Source organism: Mixophyes fleayi, chromosome 5, assembly GCF_038048845.1.
Source record: "Mixophyes fleayi isolate aMixFle1 chromosome 5, aMixFle1.hap1, whole genome shotgun sequence".
Taxonomy (NCBI): domain Eukaryota; kingdom Metazoa; phylum Chordata; class Amphibia; order Anura; family Limnodynastidae; genus Mixophyes; species Mixophyes fleayi.
The window spans coordinates 77,788,207-77,802,330 of NC_134406.1; the positions used below are offsets into that span (position 1 = coordinate 77,788,207).

At 37.2% G+C, this 14,124-nt stretch overlaps 1 protein-coding gene across 5 annotated transcripts in view; it reads left to right on the forward strand.

Moving 5' to 3' along the window:
- The window catches only part of LOC142158464 (collagen alpha-4(VI) chain-like), a 180,080-nt gene that overhangs the window by 82,449 nt on the left and 83,507 nt on the right, over window positions 1–14,124 (forward strand). For all 5 annotated transcript variants that reach the window (XM_075212427.1, XM_075212428.1, XM_075212429.1 and 2 more), the window contains exons 14-18: window positions 6,899–6,952; window positions 8,538–8,609; window positions 9,226–9,252; window positions 10,950–10,994; window positions 11,460–11,513. In XM_075212427.1, coding sequence (XP_075068528.1) covers window positions 6,899–6,952; window positions 8,538–8,609; window positions 9,226–9,252; window positions 10,950–10,994; window positions 11,460–11,513 — 252 coding nt within the window. The remainder of the gene's footprint in view (window positions 1–6,898; window positions 6,953–8,537; window positions 8,610–9,225; window positions 9,253–10,949; window positions 10,995–11,459; window positions 11,514–14,124) is intronic.

The following is a 14,124-nucleotide window of genomic DNA, read 5'->3' on the forward strand; positions in this document are numbered from 1 at the left end:
GAGCTGCAAAACTCTGTATTAAAATCTTACATGAAAGCAAATCATGCATAAAAACATTACAACTACATATGGGGAGTAAATAATGAAGATGTGAGGAATATGTTAGAGAGGGCTTATGAGAGCTTACAATCTAGAGGGAAAAGACAATGTTAAGATATTAGGAGGTAGTGAGACTTGGAGTGGAGATTGGCAGCCTAGCTGGTTGTACTAAGAAGTGGTAGTGCCAGGTGGGAGTAAGATGACACTTTAAAAATTGAGGGAGAGTCTGGTTAGGTGGGGTAGGGTGTTCCATGAGTGCTAAGTAGCACAAGAGAAGTTTTGGAGGTGGAGTGACAGATGGTAATCAGAGAGAGTGTTAGAGTGTTGAGACAGGAATATCAGTCTTGTAGCTGAATTTACGATGGGGTAAAATGGGAATTGATGAGTGAAGAGATAGCAAGACAAGAGGAGGTTGCAGCACTGTCTACATAGGAGTGGTAGTAAATGCCTAAAGGAGCATATTAGTTCACCCAGATAAGCTGTAAAAGGAGAGAAAAGCAGAAGACAGATAAAGGGTGTGGAGGATATGCCAAAAGTAGACATACTGAAGGTGCAGCTAGAAAGGTAGGAGGTGAACCAGGAATAGTATTACTAATTTATATGTCGTAAATTAGAAGGCATCTTAAATACAGGGTACAGTTGTGGACTACCTATTGTAAGAAGGACATAGGAGAATTTAAGAGGATTCAGAGATGGGCAACTTCATTAATAAAGGAAATAGTAGGGTTAAATTATAAAAAGAGATTAGAAACAGGTTGATTGCTTCCTCTAGATCAACCCATTAAAATGTTATTAAATGCTATACTTGATGGACTTGTGACATTTATCAAAACGTTTTTTTAAATGTATCACTTAGTTGTATATTATATTTTTACATTACCATTTAATTTTATTTGTATGGATATTTAATAGAAAGTGATGCAATAACTTGCACATAAAAGACAAAAGTCACTTGTGATCGGGTTGTTTTGCAGGAGTTTATCACATTGCTGAGTCATGACAAAGTGAATACAGTACAATCTCATCTCAGGCAGGAAAATAGAAGAGATAGTGAAAGAAGCTGAAGTAGTTGGGAGATTTATGCTAAAACATAATAGAAGCCAGCTGTTGTTATATATGTAAAAAATGGGTTGTGTGCTATGTTTTATCAGTTTGCTGGTTCCCCTTCCTCCTCAATGCCCTCTCTAGTCTATGTGATGTAATTCACTGACTGTCGTAGACTTGTCCTTATAAAGCAATCACCAACCGCCTCTTTCTGCATTCAGCAAATGGCAGTGCGCTGGCAGGAGATACTATAGAGGAGGATGTTGAATCTGCAAAAAAGTAGATATAGTACAGACACATACACATGTCCAATTTACATTCTTGCATAGTTATCTTCTATTACAATTTAATATCATTCCTCTAGCTATTTTTTAACTTCCCAGTTACACCACTACCTCTATTCTGCAACCTTGTCTCATGGCAGAAATATTCCTGCCTGCAATTGCAAACAAAGTAATGTTTTTTTTTTTAATACAAACAATAGTTGCTATGGAATACTTTTTATCAATAAATTTAATTTCCCTTAAATTTATTTTCCTCTAGACATGCAAGTTGTCTTTTTGAGCTTTAGATTTTCTGGCTGAAAATTACTGTTAGGATTTACTCGATTTGGAGAGTTTTATTCCCAAATCCAACATTTGGTTTAATAGTATATTTTTCATTTTTTATTACATATCCGAAATCTGATCTGACTTTCTAACACATTGCAGCTGAGATTTGGGATCCAACCTGTATAGAAAAGGGTTGATTAATGAAACTATACTAAATGTATCTTGTAACATTTTACTTGCCTTATAATTATGCTATTATTTTTTTATGTCAAGTAAATTCTTTAACTTTGCAAACATTGGATAGGAGTGCTCCACCAGTCCATAGCTTTCCTTTCTTTCTTTTCTCATATTGTTAAAAGGTTGTAGACCGCACTGGGAGAACCCTTACAGAGATATTGTGAATTAAAGATAGGTATAACCCATTAAATACACCTCTGAATTTTGGTGCACCCTCACATATTGTAACATTTCAAACTAGAACAAGAAGCAGAAGAGAGTATGTATAGAGGGGCACTCTAGGGGTTATATTGGTAATATGAGCAATCAAAACGAAAAAAAATTTCTTTATTTATTAAAAGGAGCATAACTTTTATTGATATACATTAAAAATACTAAGTATCCCATTTAATATCCGGGATTCATGATAATACACAAAATTAGCGAAAATATTAAAAGATGTAAGTGACTGATAGTAACCAAAAATGAAAATACTGTTAAGAAGCAGTATTAACTGCTAAACTGTGTGGCTGTCTAACATATCTAGTATGGGTAAAATACCCTTAATATTTTAGTCAACATAACTGTTATCTAGACCTATCAGTGGCATAATAGAAAATGCCTAGGGGGAAAATTGAGTGTTAATACAATTATAACCTTATTAAGAATATGTGTCAATATTAGCACACTGTAATGTAAATGTATACTCTAAATGGAGTTGAATAAGCTATTCATATAGCACAAATGAGTATAGTGTGATGTGTTACATGGAGGCTATATTAGAGGGATTATAAAATCTTAAATAACACCTTTATAATAGTGGGTGATTAATATACCATGAACGTGGTTTGAAGAGTCAGCGAAACCCACTATAGAATGCTATACTTTGTAGAATTGAAACTAATTGTTATATTGGCAACTGGATTCCCTGTAGAGGACCCTATTATACAGCCTCTGTGGATAGTAATGCTATATGTATGGAGAGATTGCCTGTCTAGCACGGGATTCCCTATAAAAGCCCTATAATATAGCCTCTATAGGTGGTTCTGCTTGATGTAATAAGAACTGATAGGTCTAGATAACAGTTATGTTGACTAAAATATTAAGGGTATTTTACCCATACTAGATATGTTAGACAGCCACACAGTTTAGCAGTTAATACTGCTTCTTAACAGTATTTTCATTTTTGGTTACTATCAGTCACTTACATCTTTTAATATTTTCGCTAATTTTGTGTATTATCATGAATCCCGGATATTAAATGGGATACTTAGTATTTTTAATGTATATCAATAAAAGTTATGCTCCTTTTAATAAATAAAGAAATTTTTTTTCGTTTTGATTGCTCATATTACCAATATAACCCCTAGAGTGCCCCTCTATACATACTCTCTTCTGCTTCTTGTTCTAGTTTTCTCATATTGTGAATGGAAAGAGCACCTCCTCACCGACATATCGATTTGGATATTGGAATGAGCTATATCCCAACCCTGTGCGGATAATTTCTCTTTCCTTTCAAAACTTTGGAACTTATTTCTGTTTGTTGGCAGTTAATGGTTTGACTGTTTGTTTGTTTTTTTCTTTGCTTTTTCTTCTGAAGTAAAACAATAAAAAACAGTTGATTAACAAACAAAAAAACAAAAAGAAGGTGACAGTACCCTTTGGAAGTACTTCCAGTACTCCCCTCCAAAAAAGATGAAGTAACCTTCTTGTTATTTCTCAATTATTACTCAAACATGTTATCTTGACTAGAAAGACAGTAGTATGATTTATAATGCTTTATGTCATACACTGTATGGTGCCATAAAAAAAAACAAGTCATAATTAAATTGCTATATTTGTAATACACCTCCCTACCCCCTTTATTTCTCTCTGCTGTTTCCCATTTTGAGTTCAATAAAAATAAAATAAAATGTGTATACATAATACACAATGTGCTACAGATATGAGATATAGAAAACATTCTTTGTTATGAGAAACATTGTATTACATCACAAACCTACAGCTAGTTGTGACAGAACTTGGCAAAATAGATGTGCCCACTAGCTTCCATCATATGAAGAAAAGCAATCAAAACATATGAGAGCCTGGCATACCTAGATGTACCCAAGATCAAACTCTGTTAATTAATTTGTGAATGCTCTTCTGATGACTTTTGGGTATTCTTCTGTAGTCTGCACAGCTTATGGGGCTTTTAATTTACCTGGTATGTTTTGAATTTGTTAATAGCTATGCATTCTGTATCTATGCATAGCTTATCTGTTGGAGCTACAGGTCCACATTTCTCAAATCCATCAAAATCTAAATCCACTGCTTTAAGACTTTCTCTACCCATCTCTCATCTGCTCTGCTGTCCAACTCTTGGGCACCCTCTAAGTCCTCCAAGCATCCTTTTCGCAACAGCTGGCCAACTCCACCGATGTTAGGGCCTACTACTACCAGGTCTACTTCTACCTCAGCGCCCAACCTGCTCCTAAGTATCAGGCACTGTGAATAGGCATGGTCAGGCTGTCACCCCACCACCAATAATTATGTTGCTCAAGCTTGACCCCCCAGCAACTCTTGCGCAGCTTTGGCAGTGCCCCTCCTCCCCGGACCTCAGCATGACTGTTTTTATGTGGTACCAGCCCAGCTTTGCGATGAACTCCCATGACCTGATGGCTCTGCTTTCCACAGCTCACCCCAACCGATATCCTGCCCCATTGTCCTGGTTGATCTGCATACATTGAGACTCCCCTGTGCCCATGACGGCCCAAAATTACTACCCACTGTCTACCTTCTCCTGAAACTGGGGATGCTCAATTTGACCATCTGTTCCCAACAGTTTACCTCCACCCAGCGCCTTTGGCCCAGCAGTAAGACTCCCACCTAAGACCTAAATGCCTCCTGACTCGTCACAACTGCTTGTGCAGCAGTCCTGCAACTAAAAGGGGACATTAATATTTACTAGAAGTCTCTGGTGAACAAGCCCTCCACCTGTGAATCAGGAAAACTCTAGCACCCCATCTGTGGCCCACCACTTGCGATACTATACACAAGTTCAGATTAGTGTCCCCTACTTCAACTCCAGTGTCATGGACACCAGGATCTGCCGGCTCCCTGTTCTGATAACTTATCAAATAATCAAACAGTCAAACAATATATTACCTCTATTTTGTTAGGATATCACTTCTGGCTACCTTTACCTGTCACAAACCACACTCTTCACACTCGTGACTTGGAAGTTTACTGTGAAGGGATGCACAGGATTCCAGGACTTAATCTTGAACTCACCTCTCCCTAAGGTTACATATCTAACTGGTCCCTTCCCCAACACAGGCACCTATTACCACATCTCTCAACTGCCATCATTTACGTATATGACCCATAGAAAGCCTATGACTTAATCACACAATTGCACTCTGGGCTTTGATAGCTAAAACAGTTAACACTTCCTACACTGGTATTTAAAAGGTTAATACAGCTAAGCAATCGACTGCGTCTAAACAAGTAGTGAATTCATTTAGAGCAATAAGGATAGCACTTATTATATTGGATTTTAATAAATGAAAAAAGGTACAACTCTTTCAGATTATAAGAACAATTAATGAACAATGACATAACATACAGCAAAACATATTAAATAAAATGGAGAAATCTTCAGAGTATAAACTTGCACACGAGTTGTATAATCTGCGCCACAGGAAATTGACTTGGAAGATGGACAGCTTATCAATGTTGATTGATTTCCCAAAAGTCTGACAAAATCTTGTAAGTTTTTTTCACCCCTCCCCCCCCCCCTCCTACAGGGTGATTTCCAGTAGAGGCCTGTGACACAGAACTAATTTTACCATTATTAAATCCAATACAAATTTACCTATCTACAGGTACCAAACAGAGATAGGTCAAGTGGATTAGTTGAGCTGATATTCATTTCCTCCCATTCTCTGTGCCAAACAGCTTTATTCAACATAATGGTTGCCCTTGATCATCCTATTTATGAATATGTGGTTGATCACTAATTGTAGTGATTGTAAGTGGTATTTTGGAAATACAATTATATTTGTCTATACAGAATATAGTCATCATGTGGTCACAGAGCCCATGTCTTGTTGTGTAAGACCCCTTTCTAGGACAGTTCCCTGATGTCTCTTTAGGTACCAAAAACCATGGAAATACCAGGACATAGCTTACCCCATGAGGTATTTGAAGCTGTTCAGTTCCCTCTAAATGTGACAATGTTATATTGTAGCTCTTGAGTTGCTAGTACACTGCGGGGCCACAGAATAAACACAGGCCATTATTCTTGGAATCACATTTTACACAGTGAGTTGGATTGTTAAATCTGTGAGAGCAAGGCTTTACTTTGAAGTCATTTTCATACCATCCTAGGTTACAGGGTAACACAAATTATTCATCGATTAATTTGATATGCAGTAGTTACCATGCACTCCCTGCTTTATTCACCAGAGTTATGTTATACCTTGACACAAATGAGGATGACCTTAGGACTGTAACTAACATTGTGGCACCCCATGTTGCTGCCATGGGGCCCGATGATGTAGGGGGCCAGGCAGTGTATGTGTTCTTTTGAAATGGAGTCCCCGACCCTTTTCACTCTGGTGGAACTGAAAGCCCAAACTAGGCTCCTCTGTGCATTTGCTGGCCCCATAAGAGAGTGCGGGGGCCTCCAAAGAGTTGGGTGGGATATGCATTGTTGGACCCCCCCCCCATTCCTCCCAGAACAGCATTTCTGTCTGGTCTAACAAGAGCTAGTTATGCCACTGGGTGACTTTTTTCTTTAGTCAAATGGCAGCACATGCAGCCCTGATCTAGCATACAAGATATTATTTACCTTTGGCAAAATACATATTAAAATGTTTGAATGCTGTTAGCAAGAAGAGTAAATATATTCTTGACTTAAAGAACTGAGTTAATAATATCTGAGGAAAATAGTATTTTTAGTTAATCAAATACTGTACTGAGATTCCTATGTGGCTAACTGACTAATTGTTACACTGGAATACAATCAAAATTGACCACATTTAAATTATGTTCTTTGTCTTTAGGGAAGGATTGGTGCAAAAGGAGCTCAAGGACATCCTGGTGAAGAAGGTGGTATTGTAAGTAGACCATGCACCATTTTTTTATTGTTCAAAGTCGTTTAGTAAAAGAACGCATGGTCCTAGACAATGAAAACTAAATTAAAGTAATTTGATTTTGCTCTGTTTTGGAATGTTATGAAATGTGAAACTGGTGTGTATTTATATTCCTTCTGCAAAATCTCTATGTAAGTTTAAGGAACAGAGAGCAAAGCAAGCTATGTTAGCTTTGACATTTCAATGTGAAATCATATTTTGCATTCGGACATATTGCCAATATTGCAGAGCTAGGAAAGACAGTTGAACAGTACCAAGAACAACAAATAAAATATGTAAACCTGTTATAATTGATCATAACACTGAAACTCAAAGTAGACCAGTCAACCCCACATAAAACAACACTTCACACAAGAACCCATTCATTAAAAATGGAAAGGAACCATTGCAAATACCTACATTTTCTCCCACACGGTATTATAGATTACTTCATAGGTAAGAGCAGAAAGGTATTAAAGTGCCTGGTAAGCCTCTTTACTCTATTGGCACTGTGTAAAATATGAATATTTTGGTGCAGACAAAGTGGGATTTTCTCCCTGCCAAATGCAGTTGAATTTGCACGCATCACCCACACACAGTGTCAGTGAGGAAGTGCCTTAGTGATGTCACTGGTACCTAGTGAACTGATAGGCTGCATACTCATGGATATTTGTTCAGGCTGCAAAATCGCTGCCTCCAGCGTATGTAGGTGACAGGTTTCTGTCATTGGCACAGTGAAACCACGGACAATAGGCTTTGAAGAATATGAAAATAACAATGTAAAGCAACAATACAACAATGCAGATAATTCAGTAAAATTAGCAATTCAGGAACAAATGACAGCAGAAGAAAATTACACAGTTTGTAGCTTTTACAACGTTGCTGAAAGTCCTCTTGGTAATAGGCTCATTGAATTAAAATGCATATATTGATGATTGTAAGAGTCCATTTTCCTCTTTCCAATTGAGTCAATGGAGAATTTTACTGTTGTGCTGAGTATGAGTTATGCAGACATTTAGCAATATCTGACAAGTGTCTGGATAGACATAATATTCTATAGGGCAATTACATATTTGTGTGTAAAGATTAAATTACTAAATGTACTGAAGAAATCCTAATGTGAGCCCCAAAAGCCAAAACAGCTTGTATGTAAATGCCTGGTAAGCCTTGTATGTAAATGCCTGGCTTGGCTCCGCAAGTCACCTTAGAATCACCCTTTCCCTGAAAGAAAAATGGGAATTAAAAAACATGTCAGTTCATTTATGTAGTCATTTTTATTCTGATATATTAACAATATTATTTGTGTGTAACTATCTAAATCCAGAACATGTATTAATAATTTCCTAGTACAGAGATTACAGTTTGGACCATATTCTTTTAGATAGCAATGATCCATTAGTCCATGTAGTATTATTTTATACAGTACTAAAGTTCAGTTTGTTTTTACATTTCTGTGGAGAACAGTAAAGTAAGCAATAATAAATCAACATATAACATACAGTTTAAATAATAGTAATAAATAATATTAAACAGTAAAAATGTGAACTTTCTAACTTGCTAATTTTTTAAGGGCGAGAGAGGGCCACATGGACTGAATGGGACACAGGGAGAAGATGGATGCCCAGGGCCTAGAGGACTAAAGGCAAGTGATATATTATATTTGCTGCTGCTGGATGATCATGCTTGTAGCACCATCATTAAATATTTGCAATAGTTGGATAGAAAATATTACAATGAAATATTAACACAGAATGCATTACACTTATTTGGTATGCAGGGACATCCAAATTGGCAACATTAAGTACCTGGCAAATCCCTGAGTAGGTGTGATCAGCTATATCTATTGTGTGTTGCTGAACATTGTATTGTTATTCCTATAGGGCATCTCTACTCAAAGTCATTTTCTTTACCTATATAGTCATCAAATACTGGCTTAATATTCATTAATCTATGTGATAATTCTTTTTTATAAACTGTAGCCTTTGATAGCAATAAAAAGGATGACTCAATGACCGAATGTATAAGTGACATCTTAAAGTGAACAGTCAATTAAAGGTGTAGTCTATACTGATATTGAAGGTATAGTTGTCATCATACATTGCTGCAATGGGAGAGGAAGAAATAAAATTGGCTAATACTAGTATTAATTAATCTGTCATGTTTGCTGGATTTCATTGAAAATATAATAACATATATTGCCAGTTCACATAAAGACATCTATAGTATTCTTAATACACTGTTGCTTTCTTTCATTTCAGGGTGGAAGAGGCTTTCGAGGCGATAGGGTAAGTTTTAAATAGATTTGTTATAATTTGGTGTTGAGTTATATTAATATATATATATATATATATATATATATATATATATATATATATATTAGCTGGTACATTTTTACCTACAGAGTTCAAAAGTCACACGTTAATACAATAATTGCTTAATTCTTACCTACTGCAAACTGTTACCTACTGTGCTGCTGAATAAGGAGAGGTAGTACAATTTGCATGGTGCTTTGCTGAGAATGTAGATGTGGTTTTGTGTCTCTGAGTATTGGGCATATTGATGGTGGGGATAATTTTGTTGCAATTTTGTTTGTAAAATGTTGGGAGATATGAAGTCTGTCCCGTTTGTTAGAATCTAGTTTCTCTAAGGAATTGTAGCTTGAATTGGCCTTGCGCCATTATATTATAGGCATGCATCTTTAGGAGCCAATCTCCTGGGATACAACAGTAATATGGGATGTCCACCATTTAAAAAATTCCATGTAAGTGAAAAATACAGGTTTCACATTGTAAAGCTTCTCACAGTCAGTGTGTTAGAGGAAAAATATCCCTGCAATGGACATCCATAACTGTTCAAAGGATAACTAGATCCAAAAATGAACTTCAGTCTTGCATAGTTGCCGAATATTATTCTATGCAGCTGATTGGAACTTAATATGAGAAAGGCATCCTCCATCTAACAACCATTAAGGTTGCTGTTCACATGGAATCCTTCTCCACTTCGGCCTTCAAAGTTCTCGTTTGAATATTTGCTACTACCACCAAGATCTTGAACACAGGGATTTTTATACTTTTTAATGGAGTTATCCTTTAATTGCTCCTACCACCTAAGAGAAATGAGAGAGGCAATTAAACACTGAAGGGGTGATTAACAAAAGCAGAATTCATACAACAGCACTTGAGTCTTTTGTGCTGTGCCACCATCTCACAAATGATCCTAAGAAAAAACTGAATTAACCTTAACAAATGATATTTTTTTAACTGCTGCTGTTTTTTTTTTTTATTTATACAGAGAATATTATACAGTGTTTCAGGCTAAAATAAAGTAATATTAGAAAAATTTTAGCACACAAACTAAGAGATGTGAAATGACCATTGTAAGTTATTTTTTGCTGAAACATTGGAATTAGGGATTATGGATGTTTGTGTCAGTGGCTTAGCAGTATGTGTTGGAGTGATCTTGACTACAAGTGGACGCAAGAGGAACAAGTAGCCCTAACTGCAACCCCATATATGTACATTCAGTTTCTTCCAAGTATACATGCTGGTATCCCAGCTGTTACACCCTGCACACCTGTGATGAGGTCCACTTACCTCTATTCTGACCTTTGGCAGGGAGATGGCAGATCCCAGTGAATAGGTGACCTTGAATTCTTCCCAGAGCCTTCAAGTGACTGTATGGAGATCCCAGGAAACATGTCTCTGTAACTTTGAATCATACATTCACATGACGATTTTGAGTACAAGTGGAGGCTCTCTCTACCCAGGAAAAGATAACTGGGGAATCAGGGGTTTTCTGTCCATAGAGTAAATGGAACCATTGGTTTCCATACACATTTACAGGCTTTTACTAGGGTTAAAATGATAATAAATGCATGTCTTTTAACACATTTGCTATTTTCTCTCTGTTATTATTATACATTGTAATAGTTATGTAAATGATTTGAGGGCAGTCATCTTGATGCTGGTTTATATTTTTGTAGGGAGAAGATGGTGACAATGGAATCGATGGTGTACCAGGCGAGCAGGTAAATGTAACTGTTTAACTAACTTTTATAAAATGTATAACAAAATACTTTCATTTTTAATATTTTTAACTTCAGATCATCTGTTAAATTCAGCTAAAATAAAATGCCATTTAAAAATGCAATTAAGTAATTGAGTAAATATTTGAAATGGAATTCTAACATTAAGAAGCATATAATGAAGTCAGTGAAAATTCTGTGTTAAAGGTCCACTTAAGCTGTGACTAAGTGATGCTTTGTCTATCCTGTTTTAAAACCATCCTATAAGTGTTGGAGAAGAGTTTACTCATCACTTACTGATCAGTACTTTGGCCCCAGTTCTACCTGTTATTTATACACACAAGAACTTTGACGATTTAAATTGCCCATTGAAAAATATCAGATTATGTATTTTTTAACAGAGGTAGTCATGTGAAAATTGGTTACTGAAGAGTGGATTAAATTTGTTTTGCTTTTTATTTTGTTCAGGGAGAACGTGGAGCACCTGGAGCAACAGGGGAAACTGGGAGCATTGGCCCACAGGTAAAACAATTAAATAACTTGTATCTACAAAGGAATTCTCTTCCGGACCAGTTTTCATTGCAACTCTTTTTCCGGGGCAACTGGTTGGTACCTGTACATTGACACATGCAAATGATTTTCAGTAAAAGAGAGTAGGATTAAATCTTTTTAATACTAGAAAAGAACAGTGGGTGGTGGTGTGTTTTAGACTGGGGATAGTGAAGCTGGCCAGTGCCCTAGGTGTTAATAAGGTCTTGTTGCAGCCCAAGTCTGGAGAAGCTGCTTCTCTCCAGCACAGGTGAGTTTTACCTTTCTGCTTTTCCTTTACAGAGACTACCATAAATGTATGTATATGAGTGGTAATCTCTAAGCGATATTAGACATACCCACAATTTAAATAGCACTAATAAAGACTTTTGAGAAAACTGCACCATGGTGTTGGATGAATGGGGTGTGAAAATGGGCACATATATAAAAACTGATTGAAGATGTGTTTTATTGGATGCTAACCATATGGGGCCTCATTTAGAGCTAGGAGCTAAGCAATAAAGGAGCAAATGTACACCTTGTCAAAACTGTGTTGCACTGCAGGGGGCCACATTTAAAATGTGCGGATGGATTTTGGGAGGAGAAATGTCCTAGCTGAGCTCTAAATTGCAGTTTAAAATGACAGATGTCCAGTATTAGTGTTCTACATGCAGAGCCACCAGTATTTCCCCTGCCGGCAAAACATATATAATAAATACATTTGCATCCATGTATTGCAACATGGTTTATCCAGAAGCAAATATGCACCGTTTTTTTTACTTTACTTATATCTCTAAATGAGGCTTATAAATTAGAATTGTTTTCCAATTGCAATTTATTTAATCTGTGTAGTGCAATAAGTTATGGATATGTCTTACCGTTGTCTAAATAATACACACATTTTTATGGCTCTTATATGGCCTCGTAACATCATAGATAAGCAGGTTGTCCGAGTTGTTGTAAGAGGAGAAAATGTTGCACAACATTTTCATAACATGTTATAAATTAGATAAACCATCTCCTTAGATGTGTCTAACTGTGTATTAATTGTGAACATACTGATCTGCACGATCGGGTTCATTATAATTGAAAACATATGGACAAACTCAGGGGACAAGAACTCCAGTGCACACAGGTTAAACATTGCAGCACGATTTGTCTGTAACACGTCCAAACAAAGGGATAGCAAGGAAGCATAACACAGGAACAGGAAGGACAAAACACAAGGCCACACACAGGGCATATTTTAATCATATGGAATGAAGCTAAAAATGTGCCTCTATCACTGACAAAATGTATGATGTTCACATACTTTTGTGTTAAAGGGATGTGTCAATACAACTTATCAGGTATAGTTATACAAGAAGTGAAACAATCTGAGCGATTGCAGGTGTACTTTGCTTATGCTCCTCCCTAAAAATAAAACTCTACTCATAATAAAATAATAGGCTAAAATTTGACATTAAGTTTTATAGCCGCCTTACTGTTGCGCATAAAATGCAACTCATAGACCATTGTTTGCTATAGGATCCCCCATTGAGACATGCCCTGGAATTTGTTAAATGATGTTGCTATTTTCTCCATGAGTTTTTTTTTTAGCATCTCACTTCTGTGCTTCAGTAGATATATTTTCTATATCCAGAGTAGTCAACTATGAAAATGATACCCTACTTGTTTCTAGCTAGGGTTTCTGTTCTCATTGACCCACAGACATCACTATGGATGATCTCTAAGAGAAGACTTGGGGGTAAATGTATCAAGGTCCGATTTTTTCAGTGTGTAAAAATCGCAGCAAATCGTGGGTGATAACTCGCAATTTTAGTCAAAATTTTCTCAAATGTATCAAGGTGCGATTTTTACCCTGATCTTCAAAATCGCTGGTCATCTCTGGCGCTTTGCTGCGATGTAAAACACTCCCGTGTAACTCTCCTGTGTTGTAGCAGTGTGTTAGGTAAACACATCACTGTTACACTGTTCTGTAATGCTGCCGGAGGTCCGGCAGCTGTAAAAAGTGTTAAAAATAGATCAAAGTGTAAAAAAAAAAACCTGGCCCCCCTCCTCTATTTAGTCTTAACCCTAGTGCTGCCAGCCTACTGCTGGTTCTGTGAAAATCGGGGAAAAATTTGGCGTGGGGTCCCCCGTATTTTCACGGAACCAGCACTAGGCAAACCAATCGGGGTTGGTGGCACTATAGCAGGGGAACACGCGGCAGGGTTCCCCCTGCCATAATGACAAACCAACCCCAGGCTGTTCAGCGCTGGGCTGGATTCCCTAGGGAGTGGGGTCCGTCAAAAAAAATGAGCGGGCCCCCCCCTAGGGACACCCAGCCCAGTGCTGATAGCATTAGGACTCTTCCTACACCCCTTGGCGGTGGGTGTAGGGTAATAACGGCGAATAATGTATAAAAAACAAACAGATGCCATTTTGTTTCGTGGAACTACAAGTCCCAGCCAGCTAGGGTGCCATAAATAGTGTGGGCATGCTGCTACTTGTATAACTACAAGCACCAGCATACCCATGGCAGCCAGGGCATGTTGGCACTTGGAGAACCACAAGTGCCAACATGTCCTGACACCCACGGCTGGCTGGAACCTGTAGTTCCAGA